The 13779-nt window shown below is 39.8% G+C and overlaps 1 protein-coding gene across 6 annotated transcripts in view; it reads left to right on the forward strand.

The window, feature by feature from the left end:
• PLA2R1 (phospholipase A2 receptor 1) overlaps nucleotides 1–13779 on the forward strand; it is a 144610-nt gene that overhangs the window by 41417 nt on the left and 89414 nt on the right. For all 6 annotated transcript variants that reach the window (XM_030916996.1, XM_010379111.2, XM_010379112.2 and 3 more), the window contains exons 8-10: nucleotides 1346–1503; nucleotides 4905–5003; nucleotides 8510–8622. In XM_030916996.1, the coding sequence (XP_030772856.1) occupies nucleotides 1346–1503; nucleotides 4905–5003; nucleotides 8510–8622 (370 nt within the window). The remainder of the gene's footprint in view (nucleotides 1–1345; nucleotides 1504–4904; nucleotides 5004–8509; nucleotides 8623–13779) is intronic.

Below are 13779 nucleotides of genomic sequence, written 5' to 3' on the forward strand. Positions count from 1 at the left end.
CATGCCATATTTGATGTTCTGAGTTATTTCACTTAGCAGAATCACCTCAAGTGCTACCTGTGTGCAAAAGGCGTGATTTCATTCTTTTCTATGGCTGAGTAGTATTCCATGATGTGTGTGTGTGTGTATATATATGCATATATATATGTGTATAGATGTGTGTATATGTGTGTGTGTGTGTGCGCATATATATATAAAAACATATTTTGTTTATCCAGCCCTCCTCTGATGGATGCTTACATGATTCCATCTTTGCTATTGTGAATAATGCTGTGATAAACATATGAGTACAGGTGTCTTTTTGATATGATTTTTTTCCCTTTGGGTATATATCCAGTAGTGGGATTGCTGGATTGAATGGTAGTTCTATGTTTAGTTCTTTGAGTAATCCCCATACTGTTTTCCATAAAGGTTGTACTAATTTACATTCCCACCAAAAATGTATAAGTGTTCCTTTTTTTTGCATCCTCACCAACATCTCTTGGGGGAAAAAAAAACAACTTATCTTTAAGCTAGACTATCATTAAAAGTTTGTTTGTTTCATGCCCTTTTCATAATCCGATGGGTCTTCCTATTTTTCCTTTCTCTAGGCAGAAGCAAAACCAGACTTTTCAGATCTACTTAACGTACATACACGGTTCTAGCAGAAACCAGAGCCCCAGGAATCCAACTTGCTTAGGCTTTGTTGTTGCATTGGCTTTGGCTCACACTCTGCCTCACTCATAAGGCCTTTATCAAGCAGATCTGGATATTATGGGGGTGTCTTAGTCCATTTTCTATTGATTATAATAGAATGCAAAGAAACTGAGTAATTTATAAAGAAAAGAACTTTATTTCCTACAGTTATGGAGGCTGGGAAGTTCAAGGTCAAAGGACCACATCTGAAGAGGGTGTCCTTGCTGGTGGGGATTCTCTGCAGAGTCCCATGGTGGCACAGGGCATCACATGGAGAGGGGGCTAAGTGTGCTAACTCAGGTCTCTCTTCTTCTTCTTATAAAGCCACCAGTACCATTCCCATGAGAACTAGTTAATCCATTAACCCTTTAATCCATTCATCAGGGCAGAGCCTTCATGACCCACTCAACCCTTAGAGGCTCCCCTCAATACTGCCACATTGGGGATTAAGTTTCAACCTGAATTTTGGAGGGGACAAACATTCAAACCATAGCAGAGAGGGGAAAACATTTAAGTAGACATTTTATGCCAAGACTTAAACAGATTTCATTATGCAAAGAAATAAAGAAGAAATCACATGTGAAGTGGTATATTTTGGTAGTAACTCCAGGGTGTTATCTCCTTTGCAAATAATAGGATCCCGTAAGTAATTTACATTTATCTCTTACAGAAAATGCATCAGAAACATGGATTGGTTTGAGCAGCAATAAAATTCCAGTTTCCTTTGAATGGTCTAATGACTCTTCAGTCATCTTTACTAATTGGCACACACTTGAGCCCCAAATTTTTCCAAATAGAAGCCAGCTGTGTGTCTCAGCAGAGCAGTCTGTAAGTCGATTCATTTGTTCAGTGCTCACTTTATTGGTCTTGTACTGAAGGCCACCTATGCTGGAGCCTTGGGCTATGGCAGAGACCAAGACAGGCACAGTCCCTGCTCCTCATGGGCCTTCCATGTTAGAGAGTAAACAAGTACACACAGAAAAAACATGGTAATTATGGTTGCAATGATTGCTCCAAGGAAATATGTGACATGATAGTGAAAAGCTTGGGTTGGGGAAGGACAAGATAGTCACAGAAAGCATTTCTGAAAAGTTGACATTTAAGCTTGGACTTAAAAAAAAAACTCTCAGAGAGAAAGGGGAAGAATATTCTAAGCAGAACATGCAGAGGGTAGCAAGTGCAAAGGCCCAAAGACAGACCAAGACTTGCTATGCTGAGTTATCAAAAAGGAGACCAGTGGTGAGGAGGTCGTAAGAGACGGGCAGTAGGAATTCTAAAATGCCAGGTTTCTAGACTGTGCTATAGTAATCAATAAAGTGCTTCAAGGAAACAAATGGCATGATCTGATTTACATTTTAAAATTAACTGTGGCTGCTACACAGAAAATGGTTAGGAGAGGGATAAAATGGAAGCAGAAAAGCCAGTGTGGAGGCTACATCAGAGTTGAATTAGGGTAGTGACTGTGAAGAGAAGTGGACAGATCCAAGTGTGCTTTGGAGAACAGGAGGTGTTGCTAAGTTAGATTTGGGGTGGGAGAGAGGTCGGCTTTTGGCTTGAGCAACCACGGTTTTGGTGGATGGTGGTGCCATTGACTGCCGTGATGAAGATGAGGGGAAGAACTGAGGGATGGAAGATTACTTTGGAGAGTGATGGTTTTTAAGCTCCTTTATCTTATTCACACAAAAGGATTTAAACAGTATGTGTAACCTCTTTGAAAATTATGGATCAGTGGCAAATCTTGCTCTTTTCCTCATGTGGATCGAGTGGTCCCAGTAGTCTGAACATCACATTCATCCCTATGTTCTAGTCTCTCATTTATCTAAAACATCTGATTATACAGAATTAGTTTAATCCCAAGCCATTTGAACAGTTTATTATGCCTAAAACAGACTTAATCTCTTTGATCAAGATAGCTGCTGAATACACTGGCTGAGTTTTAGGAGGTTGTTGGGACTTGGTAGATGCCCTTATTCTTCTAACCACCGAGGTACTCTGTCAAGTTCCCCCAAGAGGCAGTTTATTAAATGTTACTGACATGGCTTGACAAAGTAATTATGCCAGCCAAACAGGAAGCATTTCTGAGCACTTAACTTTTGTGACATGTTTCATGGTTTCATCTTTTAATGCTAGCACAGACAATTACAATTGTACAGTGCAGTAACAATTATACATGCTAAGGCCGTGTCTCTTAGCCCCATATGAAGAAGGAGAAACAATACCTCTCAATGTTTGTCTTGGGTCTAGCTCTGCTGAAATCCACCACAATGTTTTGTTTGTTTGTTTGTTTGTTTGTTTGTTTGTTTTTGAGACAGAGTCTCACTCTGTCACCCAGGCTGGAGTGCAGTAGTACGATCTCAGCTCACTGCAACCTCCACTTCCTGGATTCAAGCGATTCTCATGCCTCAGCCTCCCGAGTAGCTGGGATTACAGGCCTGCACCACCACGCCTGGCTAATTTTTGAATTTTTAGTAGAGGTGGGGTTTCATGTTGCCCATGCTGGTCTCAAACTCCTGGACTCTACCCTCCTTGGCCTCCCAAAGTGTTGAAATTACTGGCATGGGCCACGACACCTGGCCCACCACAGTTTATTCCACAGTATCTGCTGATTTATTGGTTCATTAGTTTTGATATAATTTAGGTGATCATTTCTTATTGACAGGCATGGGTATGTTGCTCTGCAAGTTTACAGAACAGGAGCCAATATTTGGACAGAGATTATTTTTTAAGAGATTGAGGATAGGTATTAATAGTATTGGACATGTCAGGACAATGCTGCCATAAGTGTAATATTTTGTGGCCCCTTTTCTGGCAACTCAGAAGCTCCTTGAATAGTAGATGTGGAAAAAATAACATTTATTTCCATGGAGTAGAACTCAGTATGAATATAATTATTATAATTAACAAGTTAACAAATCACAGTTGACAAAAATTTGAATATGAGAGCCTAGGAAACAATTCATTTGTTCTTCCATTCATCTAACAGTTCTTAACTACAGAATGCCTGACACTATCCTGTAACTGTATGGTTTGCTGGAAGACTCCCTGGGGGAGCGATGCAGGGCTCCTCTTACAGATGAAGGTGTCAGCCCTGGATATTGTATTTTTCTAAGGGTCATGGAAGGGCTCCACATTCCCCTAAAATTCTAGATGTGTGAAATACCACCTGGAATTTGAATTCTGTAACTTTAGTCTAAGGTTCTCATTTGTGTTATTTAAAAAAATCCTACAGGAAGATAAAATTTTAATCTGTTAGCAGTTATTATATCATTATTAATGAAAGATCTGAGAGTAGCCTTCAATAGGATTAGAGAAAAACGTGAAGGTATCTGTCTAGCATATAAAGAGGAGATGGGGTGGTGCTGTTCGAATTCCTGATGGAGGGATCATTGAAGGGTGAATGTGAATTTCATCTATGCCAGTATTACCTAGGGTGCTTCATGGTGGCTTCCAGGAATTTCCCCAGCATCAGGTAGAGACATGAAAGCAGCAAAGCATTTAATGTAACACTTAGAATTGGTTGAAGAGAGGTATCAGCACTCTCACTTGGTCAGGAGGATGGCTTCATCCCAGTGGTTCTCACAGTATGACCCCCCGACCAACAGCATTAACACCACCTGAAAGCTTGTTAGGAATGCCAATTCTCAAGTCCCACCAGACCTACTGAATGAGACACTGGTCTTGCAGCCCAGTCAGCTAGGTTTCAGTTAGCCCTCCAGGTGCTTCTGGAGCACACTCGAGATTGAGAGCCGTGGCTCTATCCCATCTTTTCACAGAAAAATTGAGACCAGCTTAATGGAAAGCCAGGCTGACCTTTGTATTAATCCTAGCTCCAATTTTTACTGACTCTAGGACCATGTAAAATGCTAACTCTAACCTTTAAAACGGGAATAATAATCCCTACCTCACTGGAACATTGAGATAATATATGAAAATCGCCCTGCATTAAGCCAACACATGGCAGCTATCAAGAAGCACTAGTTGTTGATAGTTGCTTCCACTCTCCCGCCCACCCAGTTATAGATTGAACACCTTGGAACTCATGCTGGAGAGAGGGGCCTCCCATCCCTAGAGAAAGTGTGAACCCTTTCCATGACAAAGTGGGGTGCTGCCTGAAACATTATCCCATGTGGGAGCACATTATTCATCATATTTTTATTTGTAAGAATTGCTATGCCCCACCAGCATCAGCACAGAGTGTATTCATTCTCTTGTAACATTTTTCTCCGTAGGAGGGACACTGGAAAGTCAAAAATTGTGAAGAAACACTTTTTTACATTTGTAAAAAAGCAGGCCATGTCCTCTCTGATGCTGAATCAGGATGTCAAGAGGTAAGTGCTGTTAACATTGCAATTTAGGTACAGGAACTTCATAGCTAGATATCAATTCCACCATCAATTTGAAGTGAATTTCTCTTTCTCCTCTCTCTCTCTCTCTCTCTCTCTCTCCTCTCTTGCTCTCTCTCTCTCCCAACCCCGCTTCTTTCCTTTCCTCTTTACTTTTTGTCCTGAGAAACATTGTCTTGCTATCTTCTACACGAGATTGCTTTTCTTTTGAGATTAAAAATGTAAATGGTCCTGATACAAGCATCTGTACAGTGACTATCCTGTCTGTATGATGCCCTGTCTCACACTTGATTTTCCTAGTTTTCTTTCTTTCTTTTTTTTTTTTTTTTTTTTTTGAGATAGAGTCTTGCTCTGTCACCCAGGCTAGAGTGCAGTGGCACGATCTTGGCTCACTGAATTTCTATCTCCTAGGCTCAAGCAAATCTCGTGCCTCAGTCTCCCGAGTAGCTGGGACTGCAAGTATGCGCCACTATGCCTGGCTAATTTTTGTATTTTTAGAAGAGACAGGATTTTGCCATGCTGTCCAGACTGGTCTCGAACTCCTGACCTCAAGTGATCTACCTCCTCGGCCTCCCAAAGTGCTGGGATTACAGGCTTGAGCCACTGTGCCTGACCTATGGTTTTCCTAGTTTTCAAGTGAGATGTCAGAAAACAATTGTGTTCCTCTGAGTCAGAGTGAACTATGCTGTATCAGTCTCAACAGTTTTCCAGACCTGGTTTTTATGCAACTATGCTTTAATTATTTTCTCTTCTGTCCAATTATTTGTGTTGCAATTGAACAATGACCCATCCCCTTAGAATCTTCATTTTATTCGTTAATCAATGTGTAAACATGTGAACTACTCTTCATACTCTAGCTGGATAATAGATGTGCCATAGCTGACATGTCACCATTTTATCTAATGATTACAATTTCTGAATTATAGCTGATATCTGATTAATCTCTACCTGATCTGAAATATTGAAGATGGGGCAGGGGCGAGGGTGGGGGTATTTGTCTTACTGTGGCTTCCTGGGAAACTCAACGTGTTTTATTTTTGTTGAAAGGACAATTAACTTTTTACACTGCAGAAATAGAACTGATGTTCTATTCAAACTTTTATTCATTGCTTCCCTTCCAGCCAGCATTAGCAGTATTTAAAGTTTCTGAGTTCATAGCCAGTTCTCTAGCTTTGTGAGGAAATTTCCATTAATTTTATTATGCATCAGTCTATGAATATGGTTTTGAAAGTTTTCTCTTTCTTAGAACGTTGCTTCAATGCAATTCTCTAAACAGTCTGCACTTGAAAAATCAATTTGTAAAATCAATCTTGATAATTTCAAAGCAAAAAAAAGTGATTTGTTTTTCCTTCTGAGTCACTTTTTTGGGATTGGACAATATGAGCAATTCCTTCAGTCTTGTCACCACCATCCTTTCATTTAGAAATGAAATAGCAGCTAGTGTACAAAGGGTTAACTGATATAATCAGTTATCCTTCCCGCATTTATTGTGTGGACAAAGCCTTGAAGTAACAAGTCTGTTTTTCTGATTATTCTATGCCAGATCTATTTTTCCCTCCCTTTTCTTGAGCCTGTTCAGTTACTGGATTTTTTTGTTTGCTTGCTTTGCTAAGCAGCCTATGATCTAAAAACTTGTAATGAAGAAGAAATGCATTATCAGAAAGGTCAAATTGCCAGCCTCCTTCTCCCTGTCCTTCCAAGTACAGGAGCAGTCTAACATCCCTGCTCCTATCCTGGAGGGATGCCTGAAGGAGCTGTATGGAGATGTCAGTTACTCACAGAGAGAAGACTGGGAATAGAGGTGAAAGAGAGTGAGTTCAGAGCAGATCCTAGATGGCTGGATGTGGGAGCTCCTGTGCTTCCCACCTCAGTTAATGATATGTTTGAACTAACATAGCTGATTTCTTTTTTTTTTTTTTTTTTTTTTTTTGAGACGGAGTCTCACTCTGTCGCCGGGGCTGGAGTGCAGTGGCCGGATCTCAGCTCACTGCAAGCTCCGCCTCCCGGGTTCACGCCATTCTCCTGCCTCAGCCTCCCGAGTAGCTGGGACTACAGGCGCCCGCCACCTCGCCCGGCTAGTTTTTTGTATTTTTTAGTAGAGACGGGGTTTCACAGTGTTAGCCAGGATGGTCTCGATCTCCTGACCTCGTGATCCGCCCGTCTCGGCCTCCCAAAGTGCTGGGATTACAGGCTTGAGCCACCGCGCCCGGTCTGCTGATTTCTAAATTAAGGTTTTCTTTAATTTACCGCAAGACCAAACTCTTTTCCAAGAAATTTATGAGAAATGATGTTATGACTGATCAAAAGCTGGCAAGTATTGGCATAGCATAAAATGAAGAGTGTTTTAAAACGGGTGAATAAATTAAAATAGATAAAAATCATGTGATCATAATATTGGGGAAAAAAGAACTAAAATAGCTCAGTTTAAATATAGAGGACTAATGAATGTATGTCTTTCATACTGTATGATTTCTGATGAGATCGGGCACGTTCAGGGTGGTATGGCCATAGACTGTACTGCATAATTTCAAAGAATAGAGCCACCCTTCATTGTTTCCAGGGTTAAGACGTAGACCTGCGTGTTTGTCATTTTTGTCTGAGTGCCAAAGCTTACTTTCTTCCCCTCTAAAAGGCGAGCCAGTTAATTTAGGAATAATCTTTACAGAAAAAAAAGAAAAAATACATATATTGGCCATTTTCTATTTGGAAGCATTATGCTCCAAACAAGACCATCCTGGACTGTGCCAGAATTGGGTTTCAGGCCCAGCTGATCCACTAGTTTGACTTTATCCAAGTCCCTAATCTCAATGAATCTCAGTGGGATAACATGAAATAATCAATATGAAAGTTGGAAAAATCTATATTATCTAGATATATATTCTCTTTGTTCATGTTCTCTTTCCCCTCTGTTCAATTCTGAAATCTCTATCTGCATTGTCCTTCTCTGATTCTCAGAACAGCCCCATAAATACTATTATTATCCTCATTGTATAGATGAAAAACTAAGATATTAAACAAGGTTGCACAGTAGTGGAGCCAGAATTCAAACCCATGCATCCTGATCCTAGAGCCAACACTTAATTTCTACCCTCCTGTCAGGGCCATTTATATGAAATTCTGTAAGTAGGAGAGAGAGGGTGGGGGGAGAGAGGGGGGAGAGAGAGAAAGAGAGAGAGAGAGACAGAGAAAGAGAGAGAGAGGCAGAGATCTTGAATGAGTGCCCTTTATTTTCATTTACTTTTAAGGTTTTATATTTTAAGTAAATTAAAAATTTTAGGTTTTAAGATAATAAATCAAATAAATGTAGAAGTAGCTGTAGTTAATGGTGTTACCAGATAGAATAAATATAAAAATATCAAGACAAAAATTCAAGGAGTTTTAAAGGAGTAAGAGAAGACAGTCATGTAGGTGGTAAAAGAGTATGCAAAAATATCTCTTGGTATTTAACTAAATCAGATTGTGTCCTTAATTTCCCTTTGATTCTTTTTAAGGGATGGGAGAGACATGGTGGATTCTGTTACAAAATTGACACAGTCCTTCGAAGCTTTGACCAAGCTTCCAGTGGTTATTACTGTCCTCCTGCACTTGTAACCATTACAAACAGGTAAATTAATTTTTTTTAACAGAAACGAGACGGCTTTGACATGAGGGCTCTTGGAATGACAAAATCTAGCTACAATCGTAACTCGCCAAAATCTAAATCGTGCTATACATCAAAGTACAAAATTATTTAAATTATTTATGGAGATGAATTTAAATTATACTGTGTTATTCCAGAATTGGTTTTTGAGTAATAAATAGTAAAATTTAAGGTGACCTTTACTTTCCATAAAGATTTATTGATTATCCAGCTTTTCTAATATATTCAGATGTTTTTAGATTTTATCTTCTAACTGCTTATACTGGAAAAGAAACACATTATTTATTTTATTTTATTTCATTTTTTTGAGACAGAATCTTGCTCTGTTGCCCAGGCTGGAGTGCAGTGGCGCAATCTCAGCTCACTGCAACCTCCACTTACCGTATTCAAGCAATTCTCCTGCCTCAGCCCCATGAGTAGCTGGGATTACAGGCACCCGCCACCACGTCCTGCTAATTTTTGTATTTTTAGTAGAGACAGGGTTTCACCATGTTGGCCAGGCTGGTCTGAACTCCTGACCTCAAGTGATCCACCTGCCTCAGCCTCCCAAAATGCCGGGATTACAGGTATGAGCTACCGTGCTCAGCCAAAACATATTACTTAACAAGTATTTTTTTAATGTAATGTATGTGAGTTGTATCAGGGTGTTTTTAGCAGAAAAGAAACTATAATATGTAGAGGATATTCAAATCCCTCACCGTCACTTCTGTCTATTTTATTTAGATTGAGACTTCTCTGTGCACATATGCCTTCCTGATGCTGGCACAGAGACTGTGCCCTTTTTACACTCCATACAATCTGCAGCATGCTACCGATGCATAATACCTGTAGGAGATAAAAGTACCAAGAGCAAAGGTGACCTCATATCACTATCGATGCTAGGAGGACAGTGGGGGCTGGAACACCTGGGAGACCCATTCCTCCTGGGGAAGACAGAAGCAGGGTAGAACTCCAGTGGTGCCACAGGAAACTACACCTGCAAAGCAAGTCACTTGCATATTTGCCTGGGCCATTGCCTTTAAAAATATTCACTGAATACCAGCAAATAGGACAACTGGTTTTACCTAGAGACCCTTCCCATGTAAATCTAATTTGTAGAGGAATTCCTGTATAATTTCTCTGCTCCTCCCACATTGGAAGTCAACATCCAAAGCTGCCAGTATGTCCTTCCTCCTCTTACCCTCTTACTTTCTTGCCTTCTTACCTAACTTCTGTTCCAAACAATGCACAGGCATGCATACACACACACATACACACACACACACACACACACACACACACACACACACAAAACACACATACACACACACACTCAAATGGATTGATAGCATTTGGCAGACTAAATCACCTGGCGAAACATTTTACTTTCAGGAGATCCTCCCATCGAAATATAGCACTACCTTTGATGTATTTCAGCATTGTTTTTAGTTTTACCTTTCTCCCCCCAGGTTTGGCTAACAGGCAGAAGAAAGCCTTTATCAATTTATTAACTCACCCAAAAGGTTCCAAGAACACCTTGGGTTGGAAGTCCTCCAGTCAGTGAGTCAACATTGGACTTTACAGGAGCCTGACCAATGAAGCTATATGCTCTTTTGTTAATTACAATTTCATTATGTTTTTTACCAAAGAAAATAAGTCTAATTGTTTCACCTGGTTTTTATGTCTTATTCTCTTTTTTTGTTTGTTTAATGTTCATTGAGTGCCTGCCACATACCTGGCACTGTGTTAATTATTTTTCATATGTTACCTGACCGCACAAAAAATTAATAGCCAAGAGTTTATTAGAAAATTATTTTTTGAGTACCTATTTTTTGAAAGGCCCCGTATTAAACACTGACATGCTACACACAAGAAATAAAAGGCATGCTATTATTGTCCAGTGCTTTCTGAAACCCAGCAGCTGAAGAGATAGAACATAGACACTAGAAATAAGTGAAGAAGGTAGAATAGCACAATAAATGGATAAACTCACAGTGACATTACAGATAACCCATAGCACCAAAGTGGCCCAAGCTAAGGCAGAAATCTATTAGAACAAATGCTTCACATTCTATGAACCCTTTGGGGACCTCATACAAATGACAGAAAGTATCTGGGAAAAAAAATCTGTTTCATTTTCCCCAAAACTGGATACAAGGCTATGTTGTGAATACTTTTAAATGTTTTCTCTGGTAAACTGTAGTCAGTTGCCAGCGCTCATGCCAGGTCCAGCTCTAAAGCAGAACTATGGCATAGGAAGTCTGTTTTTAATCCCAGTCTTGGCCTCCTAGGCCTGTCCAGATTGCCCTGTGCTGGCGTGCTGCCTGGTCACCAGTCAAGCCCTGAGGGAATACAGATGAACAGGGATGTGTCATCTGTCCAAGTCAGTTAACATATACTTATGCTACCCCCAAACATGTCTACATTCAAAGCAGCGACTCCAACACAGGACTCACGAGTTGAAGAAAGGAAGGACCAATGCTCTTGATTTTTAATCATTCAGAACCCATCAGGGAAGAAACAAGGGTCCACACTGTACTACTTTTGATTCACAATACACATTGGAATTTTTGCAAACAGCATCTTTTGTCTGAGAAGGTTTGGCAGTAGACAGAAAGTCTCTCAGATCCAGGAGTGTCCACTAACGGCCATGGTAATCATTTTCTTCCATTACTGATTTCCTGTTTTAGTTAAGACACTCCTGTCACTCTTCAGTACCCAAGCTTGTAGTTGCTAATTGATTTTCCACTCTTCTGCACAATGGAATGACAGGTTTGATGGGCACAATTAGAGCCACCTGCTACAAATTACTTATTTCTTTTGTGATCAGGCAACTGCTCCTGGTCTAAGACTTTTAACACTTTGTGGAATAGAGAGGGGAAGAAAAACAGATCCTTATTGTTGAGTAACAAATTCGCATTTGCTTGCTGATTGTTACAAAATTTTTTCAGGCCTGGCCACTTTGCTTCCAGACAAAGCATGAATGCAAAAGTTGAGTTCCAAAATTATAATGGATAATTGGCTAAATCCATGTATGTCTAAATTTTGAATCAATCAGCCATGGAATATTGGTACAAAATAACCCAAATGGCATTCAACTTTGTGAATTTTGCCAAAAGTGAGAAATTCTGCAATATCTCATTTTCTCCTAAGTTTATTTTACTTTCATTTGTTTTTGAGGCAGTGTCTCACTCTGTTGCCCAGGCTGGAGTGTAGTGGTGCCTTCATGACTCACTGCAGCTTTGACCTCCTGGGCTCAAGTAATCCTCCTGCCTCAGCCCCCCAAGTAGTTGGGACTACAGGCGTGTACCACCATGCCTGGCTAATTTTTTAAATTTTTTTGTAGAGACAGATTCTTGCCATGTTGCCATGGCTGGTCTTGAACTCCTGGGCTCAAGAAATCCTCCTGCCTCAGCCTCTCAGAGTGCTGGGATTATAGGCGTGAGCCACTGTGCCTCTCCTAAGCTTAAATGTGCATTATTTTGAAGCATTTTTACAGCTCTACCATTTTCCTGCAACTGTCATATCTCCCCAAAACACTTTTGCAGTTAATATTTTTTATTGTGGTAAAATATACGTAACATACACATAAACATAAAATTCACCATGTTAGTCATTTTTAAGTGTGCAGTTCAGTGGTGTTAACTGCATTCACATTGTTGTTTACCACTACCATCATCCATCTCCAGAACTCTTTTCATCTTCCCAAACTGAAACTCGGTACCCATTAAACAATAGCTGCCTATTCTCCCCTCCTCCCAGACCCTGGCAACTACTATTCTATTTTCTGTATCTATGAGTTTAACTATCTAGGTGTCTTATGTAAGTGTAATTATGTTTTTTCTGTGTCTGCTTTATTTCACTTAGCATGTTGTAGTGTCAGCATTTCCTTTCTGTTTAAGGCTAATTAATATTCCATTATATGTATATACACATACTGTTTATCCATTCATCCATTAATGGATATTTGGGTTACTCCCACCATTTGGCTATTGTGACTAATGCTGCTATGAACATGAATGTACAAATACCCTTCAAGTCCCTGCTTTCAATTCTTTGGCGTGTATGCCTATAAGTGAAATTGCTGGATCATATGATAATTTAATTTTAAATTTTTTGAGGAACCACCATACTCTTTTCCATAATGACTGCACCATTTTCCATTCCCACCGGTAGTGCATAAGGGCTCCAGTTTCTCCACATCCTAGCCAATGCTTACTATTTTCTGGTTGTTTTGTTTTGATAATAGCCATCCTACTGGGTGTGCAGTGGTATTTCACTGTGGTTTTGATCTGCATTTCGCTAGTGATTGATGCTGTTGAACGTTTTTTCATGTTCACGTGCTTATTGGCTAGCTGTATATCTTCTTTGGAGAAATGTCTATTCAAGTCCTTTGCCCATTTTTTAATTGGGATGTTTGTCTTTTCTATTGTTTAGTTATAGGAATTTTCAATATATTCTGGATATTAATCCCTTATCTGATGTATAACTTGCAAATACTTTCTCCCATTTTGTGGGTTGCCTTTTCATTCTGTTGATAGTGTCCTTTGATGCGCAAAGTTTTTAATTCTGGTGAAGTTCAATTTATTCATTTCTTATTTTGTTGCCTGTGCTTTTGGTATCATATACAAGAAATCATTGACAAATACAATGTTATGAAGCCTTTTTCCTATGTTTCCTTGTAAGAGTTTTATAGTTTTAGCTCTTATGTTTAGGTCTTTAATCTACTTTGAGTTCGTTTTTGTGCATAGTATAAGGTAAGGATCTAACTTCATTCTGTTGCAAGTGGATGTCTAGTTTTCCCAACACAGTTTATTGAGAAGACTGTTCTTTCTGCACTGAACAGTCTTGACACCATTCTTGAGAATCATTTGACATATATGCAAGGGTTTATTCCTGGTCTATTCCACTGGCCTATGCGTTAGTCTTTATGCTAGTACCACACTGGTTTTTTGTTTCATTTTGTTTTTGAGACAGGGTCTCACTCTATCACCCAGGCTGGAGTACAGTGGTTCAATCATAGCTCACTGGAGCCTTGACCTCCTGGGCTCAAGCCATCCTCCCGCCTTGACCTCCCTAGTAGCTGGGACTACAGGCATCTACCGCCACCACTCACAGCAAATGTTTTTTATGTTTTGTAGC

The sequence above is a fragment of the Rhinopithecus roxellana genome, chromosome 14 (genome assembly GCF_007565055.1).
Source record: "Rhinopithecus roxellana isolate Shanxi Qingling chromosome 14, ASM756505v1, whole genome shotgun sequence".
NCBI classification, from domain to species: Eukaryota; Metazoa; Chordata; class Mammalia; order Primates; family Cercopithecidae; genus Rhinopithecus; species Rhinopithecus roxellana.